This window comes from Pistacia vera, unplaced genomic scaffold (genome assembly GCF_008641045.1).
Source record: "Pistacia vera cultivar Batoury unplaced genomic scaffold, PisVer_v2 Contig50, whole genome shotgun sequence".
In the NCBI taxonomy this organism is placed as follows: Eukaryota; Viridiplantae; Streptophyta; class Magnoliopsida; order Sapindales; family Anacardiaceae; genus Pistacia; species Pistacia vera.
This window is the reverse complement of record NW_022196335.1, coordinates 853,610-861,459: the sequence shown is the minus strand read 5'-3', so window position 1 is coordinate 861,459 and position 7,850 is coordinate 853,610. Positions and strand designations below refer to the sequence as shown.

Below are 7,850 nucleotides of genomic sequence, written 5' to 3'. Positions count from 1 at the left end.
GAGCAATCTCAACCGTTAGACGTGGCCACATGTCGACCATCCGCAAGGAGTGACGAATTGTCAGACTGCTGTAATGATAACCATCACTGCACGTTGCTCACGCGTGACGAAACGTGACAACCAAAGGCTGCCGCATTTAATGCGACACGACCGCACAGAAATTACATGTTTATCCTAACCTTTCATATTCTGAGTTCTGTCAGGTACCATGGAAAACAAAGACCCAAGTGTGAAGTATGTCGACCGGACATAAGGTCGACCCTTGAAGCTCGACCAAACCTACACTCGGAGACCTACTAATAAGGCCGAGCTTGACATCAAATTGAGCAATAGTCTTTAAAGCCAAATGAGCATCAAACACTAAGGGGTAGATGTTGTGTGTGACTTTTCCGCCAAGCTCGGGCTACCGCGAGGATATAGCTCGACCCAAAATCAGTTCGACAATGACGATTGATCGACCCAGCATAAGCTCGTCGAGCTATAGCTCTACCCAGGGCAAGCTAGTCGCGAACAATCTGAGCAATCATTCAATCAATTCGCGGATGACTTTAGATCTCAGATATTGCGGGAATGACTAGATCAATAGTGATCACTACGCAATCACAACGCACAATCGCGAGAATATCAAAATTACGATTCAAATAAATTGTAATCCCCTTATTTTCGCTCTTTCCTTTGTACAAATCTTGTATATAAACCCCTTTAGACGATAAGAAGGAGGTTACAAAACTTTCATAGAATTTACATGGTCAGCTCTCACAACAAATACCAAAACAATGGACGTAGGCTTAAGAGTTTACCTCACCAAACCACTTTAAAAACTTTCAATGCCTTTTACTTTATTGCACCATTATTCATTCATCGCTGATTATCCATAATCATGCATACATCAGTTTTGATCCCGACAAGGTCAATCAGATCACGCTGGTTAGTGCAGATTTTTGTATCAACACTAGGCATAGACGTTACTATATAAATCACTTATTTGAATTCTTTTTCATTTATGTTTATAATTAATTTGATTAATAGTTATTAACTTGTTTGATAAATCTCACTTTACATGAGATATGCAAATACATTAAATATATACGTAAAAAAAATTTACTAAGCACTAGAAGAAAAAGTGTATCACCTTGTGTTACTATGGATTTCTTGGGAAGAGAATCCCACCACATAAGATTAACTTGCGTACATAAATTGATTTGTGATTATGTTAATGTAGTACCATTATGATATCATAAACTTTTTACTAGCTAATATATTTACAAACAATAATGCTAAATATATAAAGTTGGAATATCAAATTTGTATCCCAATTGAAAATCAATTTGACAACGTTTCCTTAATTATAGAATAATGTGATAAGTGACTTAACTTGTCAAAACCAATTCTTGGGTGGCTGAGTGGTTCGATAGGGACTCTTGGATATATTACTCAAGAAGTCCTGAGTTCGAGTCTCTCCTCGATAGCTAATAGAGATAGCTACTAGAGCTCTTATCCGACCAGTAGTTTCAAAATCTCGGGAATTAGTTGAGACCGCCTTATAAATAGCGTCCATTTGAGCCTTTTATTAGCACAAGTTGGTCATCCATCTTACTTCATTTACATTTCCATGAACTCATCAATGGCTTTGCTAAATCCTGTATCAGCACTGAACTCCTTGAAATGCTTTCCACTATCATCTGCAGACCCTCTCTCCAAAATATTTGTTCATGATTTTTTTGCTTCTCATAGCAATATTATTAAGCATTCTGCAAACTCACTACCAGCATCAAGGAGGCTGCAGCCATGTTTAGCATCTAGAAGCAACCAAGAAAGTTATCGTCCACTGGCAAACTTTTCCCCTACCATTTGGAAAGACCCCAACATCTTCACTTCTGAAATACCTCATTCGGTATAATTAATTTATATTAGTTTCCTTTCCATGTCATATTAATCTTCATGTTTTAGCAAATTGATTAAGTTAATTATGCTATAGTAGTACTGCTCCTCGTTAAGTTAAATAATTAGCTATATCTAATTAATTTCCTATTCTTCAGTTATTTTTTGAAATATGAATATTCTATTCTCTTTGTTTTACTAAATTCTAATGCATAAATTTTATGTTGTTTTGGTTTTAGGAAATTGAATCAAATGATAAACTCGCTGAAGAGCTTAAGCAACAAGTGAAAGAAATGTTAATTGCTTCTACGAGTGATCCAGCGGAGAAAGTTTGTTTGATTGACTCTATATGTCGTCTTGGTTTGTCATATCACTTTGAGACGGAAATTGAGGAACAACTAAATCAAATTTTTGAAGCTCAACCTAACCTTGCGGTTGATAATGATTATGATCTCTACACTATTGCTCTTTTATTTCGAGTTTTTAGACAATATGGTTTCAAGATTTCTTGCTGTAAGTACCTCTTAATTTGTATCAACGCATGAACATCGTATATATGTGAATTATAGAAATATATCTTAGCTGATAAAAACTGATTAACAAACTACGATTGATTGCTAACCAGCCGTGTTCAACAAGTTGAAGAATAGTGATGGTATGTTCAAGGAAAGTTTAACCAACGATGTAAGAGGCATGCTGAGTTTATATGAAGCGATACATTTGAGACTACATGGGGAAGAAATTCTTGAGGAGGCCCTTGACTTCACAACCTCTCATCTCAAGTCCTTGGCCGAAAAATCAAGTCCTCATTTAGCAAAACATATAATGAATGCCCTTGATTTGCCCTTGCACCAAGGTATTCCAAGATTGGAAGCACGCCAGTACATCTCTTTCTATGAAGAAGACCATGAATTTAGAAATGAAACTCTACTCATGTTTGCAAAGTTAGATTTCAATAGGGTACAATTGCTACACAAACAAGAGATGAAATATCTTACAAGGTAAGTATTATATCTCTCACTTTAGTTATTATTTTTTTTTTTTTTTTCTGAAGAAGTTCTGAACATGATGAATCAACTTTTTTACAATCTTATTGCAGATGGTGGAAGGATTGTGACTTGGCATCAAAGTATCCTTACTCAAGGGACAGAATTGTGGAGATCTACTTTTGGTCGATAGCAGATTATTTTGAGCCTTGTTTCTCGATGGCCCGGATAATACATACTAAGATTATAATGATTCTTACAGTTATAGATGATACATATGACGCATATGGTACAGTTGAAGAGCTCCAAAGTTTCACAGATGCCCTAGAAAGGTTTTTATTAGTTTATTATTAGTCTTAACAAATCTAATCTTACACATTTTATAGGAGCTTATTGTCATCCATATATCTAATTTGTAATTGAAATCTTTAATACTTTTAGGTGGGATTCTAGTGCGCTAGTTGATTTGCCAGAATATATGCAAGCTCTTTATAGCGCTATCTTGAATCTTTACGATGAATTGGACGAAGAAATGAGCAAAGAAGGAAGATCTTATAGTGTCTCATTTACAAAGGATAAAGTAATCAACATTCTTTCTCAATTAGTTTTGTCTTATATACAAGTGTAGATCGTCTCTACTCAGTTTTTATATATAGTTGCATTAGTTGGTGTTTATGTATTTTATTTATTTCGTTAATAAACAGCTGAAGGAGCTTGCCAGGGCCTATCTGCTCGAGGCCCAGTGGTTCCATGAAGGATTCGTCCCATCATTCGAAGAACGTATGGAAAACGCATTGGTCACTGGTACTTGTTTTTACGGCATAGCAGCATTATTTGTGGGAATGGGAGAAATTGCAGGGATTAACGAATTTGAATGGCTGCAAAACTTTCCGGAAATCGTTAGAGCTGCATATACAATTGGCCGTCTCAGGGGGGACATGGTATCCCACAAGGTAGATAGAACTACTACTAATGTGAAGCTCGTGTATTTCTATCTTATTATGTTTAATTAATATTACGTTTTTGTATTCTCATTAATTAGTTTGAGCAAGAGAGAGGACATGTTGTCTCTACTATGGAATGCTACATGAAGCAATATGGAGCCTCGAGAGAAGAAGCAATTAAGGAGTTTAACACAATGATTTCAAATGCATGGAAGGATATAAACGAAGAATGCATGAAGCCAACAGTTGTCTCCATGGAAATTTTACGTAGAGTAGTGAATATTGCACGCTTGGTGAATGTCTTCTACAAGAACAAAGATGGGATCTCATTTCCCGAGTGTTTGAAAGATTACATAACCAAACTCTTCATTGAACCAATCCCTATCTAATGCATTTGTTTTTACATATCCATGATATGTTTCTTCCAAGTTGATGGAACGCTTAGAATTAAATAAAATATTCTGTAAGGGCTGCTTCAGATACTAAATTAATTATGTAATATGTACTAATGTCTCAGCTCAATTGAGCAATATTTTATATTTAATAAATAAAATAGTTATTATGATCAATGAACGATGGCTATTTCCGGCTAAAGTAAATTCAAGAACCATCTTAAAATGTTTATTCGCAACACAGTATCCTCCTGTTATATAAGGGAGTGATGAAAAGTAACTTTGCAACAGTTTATCTTTCTAGGGATTTCCCCATGGCTAGGATCCTTTTTAGCCTATCAGCCTTTGATCCAAGGCATGATTGGAGGTTGCCACAGAACTGAACTCAGTTTTTGGGCTATTCACATGTGAGATTAAACAGAAATTGGGAGGTTGAGTGCAATAATTTTATATGGGCAGAATATGTATATATATGTTGATCTTAAAGACCAAAGTTTGCTTAATTATGACTTTTGATATAAAAAAGTTATTCTTTGAAATTCTGACAATATGAGTTCCCGAAAATTCTATCTATGCTTTGGGTTAGCAATTGAAGCACAATTCCAGATATTTTATTTTAGACTTCTTAAGGATTGTTTAAAATTTATTTCACCAAAAAATTTTAAGTATTGGGATTTTTATGAATTTTTGAAATCTGATCTGTTATCCTGAAATTTTATATGTTTTCTGCAGAGTATGCATTTTTAGGAACTAATTTGATACACCTATACTCATCCAAAATTAGTGCTCTTAAATTCTGGTGATTTCATCACGTGTCTTGATTAATTCTGGAAAGTTTTATGAATTTTCAATTAAAGGTTGATTTGATATGAATTTTCCAAGACAACAATATCAATTCTGAAATCAATTTGGCAGTTTTGAAAAGATTGGAAGAAAATCATGATTGAAATAGTTTTTGATTCTGAAATGGCTTAAAAATATTATGGATTAGCATATATGCGTTTAAAATGCCCCATTGAAAATTATAGCTTGCTGGGTGCATGAGGTATTCATGAAAATTTTGAGAGTGATCATCATTATGTTTAGAGGACAGTTGTATATAAGACAAAAGTAAGTTAAGTTTAATCATTTGTATTTGAGATGTCTGATGATTTTTGTGAATATAAGAAACATAGCAAGGGTTGACTAAAGTTGACCAATATTAGTGGAATATTAGTGGGCTAAGCTGACTGTATTCTGTTACAGTCCAGTTCAATAAAGTTGGGCTTTCAGTTGTAAACAAGTTGTATATAAAGTACTGAACAGTACCTTTGTTATTAACGAAAAGATATACAATAAAAATATCTGCATTTTCTCCCCTAATTTTCTTTCCCTTTCTCTAGTTTTCATTCTCTGCTTTTTTTGTTTACTGTCTTTACTCATTTGGTATCAGAGCCATTGACAAACGTCACTAATGGCTGATTCCTCTTCAAATCCTTCCTCATTCAACAATTCGAACAAGATCCTAGACATTGTTAACCTCATCAACCATCTTTAATAAATTCGCCCACACTTTCAACAATTTCACCAAAATTGAATCGGGACAATCATCGATTTTGAAAGTCCCAGATACTGTTTGTAATAGGAGCACACGATCTTGAAGAACACTTGACTGGATTAATTCCATGCCCAGCTCCATTCATCAAAGCTCAATCGGATACTTCAAGCTTAGAGGTAACCAAGAAATCTAACCCTGAATATACACTTTGGAAGAAGACTGATAAAATGCTAGTTATTTGGCTACTCTCATCCATATTAGAGTCCATGTTTGCTATCATTTCCAAGTGTCAATTTGCCACTGATATATGGCTCACATTAGAGAAAGAGTTCCTTACTAAATCTAGGGCTAAGACGTTACATCTTAAGAGTCTTTTACAAAATACCAGAAAGGAGAACATGAGCATGCATGACTACTTTCTTAAGATGAAAAGTTTTGCAAAAAATTTGTCTTCTAGTGGAGTAGTGATAACAGATGAAGAGCTGCTTAATTACATTCTGGATGGATTATAGTCTGAATATGATGCAGCTGTTGTGAATATCACAACTAGGTTAGAGTCTAAGTTTGATCCCATATCTGTCCAAGAAGCATAGATAATTTTACAGAAACTTGAACTTAGGCTTGAAAGGGCAAACACAGTAATGAACTCTGTAGTTCACGGTGAATTCCATGGAGGTATTGCTAATGTTGCTACTCTCTCAGTTGATAATGAGAATAAGAAAACACAATATGTGTCATTACCTATGCAACAAAACCCCACTCAAAGTCCTAATACCTTCAATGTTCCTCATTTTGGTTCTACCTTCTTTGGACCCAACCAAAACCAGGCCAATTATCCCCTGCCTCAAAATCAATTCTATAATCAGCAGTTTCATGGAGGTAATTTTGGTAACAGAGGAAGAGGCCGAGGGGGTGGCAGAGGCAAATTCATCTGCCAAGTTTGTGGAAAAACAGGTCATTTAGCTCTGAATTGTTACCACCGGTTTGATGTGAACTTTACAGGACATAACACCTCAATTAGAAGCAACTTTCACTCTCCTAGTTTCACCAGACAACCCTCATTCAACTCTGAAATTGGAAGTTCCAGAACTAGAAGTTCCTACTATCCAGTGGGCAATCATGGTGTTCATCACTATGTGAATAATCCTCGCTCATGAGCTTTAGGAATGTCTCAAACACCTCCCTCATTTCATCAAACACCTGGATCCACAGTTGGACATGTTGATGGTCAACCAAACTCAGCTGCTGCCCATACTACTGCTTATCTGCACAATCAGGCTTTGATGGCTCAAACACAGCTCCACAACTCTCATCATGTAGCCATAAACTACATTGCCACACCTTCCACGGTACATGATGTTGCATGGTACATGGACTCTGGAGCTATAGACCATGTCACTTCTGATTTCTCCCAACTCACAAGAAGCACTAGCTATGCAGGCAGTGAACAACTTCAGGTTGGCAATGGTGAGCTTCTTTCTACTTCTCATATTGGTTCTGTTGATTTAAACTGTCCATTTAGAACTGTGCATCTTAGGAATGTCTTGTGTGTCCCTCACATTACAAAAAACCTTCCTAGTGTTTCTAAACTGACTAAAGATAATCCTGTCACTGTTGAGTTTTTTATTGATTCTTGTGTGGTTAATGACAAGTTCTCCAAAGTAATCATTCTCAAAGGAATGCTTAAAGATGGATTATACCAACTTCAAGCTCTAGGTCACTCATTATCTACCTCTGCAGAAGAGTTGGATCATTCTATTCAACTTCAGCATAAAAATAGTCCAGTCTTTTCAATAAATAAGTTATGTAATAAGTCTTGTAGCACCTTTTTTCCTACAAAAATGTTGCCTACACCAATGAGGTCAGAACATGCTTTCAATAGTTGTAAATCTGCCTGTGTTGATTTTGTTAATCAAATCTGCATGCACTACACTAGACCACTTGTATCCAACACTGTAATATGTACTGATGATGCACCTATAATCAATAACACAAACTCTCTTCAATCATTTCATGTTTAGTCAACTAATATCATGTTGTGGCACAACCGATTAGGACATCCTAATTCCACCATTCTTGCAAAAGTACTTGACACTTTAAATCTACCACA

At 35.6% G+C, this 7,850-nt stretch overlaps 1 protein-coding gene across 1 annotated transcript; it reads left to right on the top strand.

Moving 5' to 3' along the window:
- The first annotated feature begins 1,624 nt into the window (after positions 1-1,624).
- Positions 1,625-4,200, top strand: LOC116105518 (probable terpene synthase 6). The gene is made up of 7 exons (XM_031391929.1): positions 1,625-1,894; positions 2,121-2,394; positions 2,507-2,882; positions 2,981-3,199; positions 3,309-3,447; positions 3,572-3,820; positions 3,910-4,200. Exons 1-7 carry the CDS (start codon positions 1,625-1,627, stop codon positions 4,198-4,200), a joined length of 1,818 nt encoding a protein of 605 aa, XP_031247789.1.
- The last annotated feature ends 3,650 nt before the right edge of the window (positions 4,201-7,850 follow it).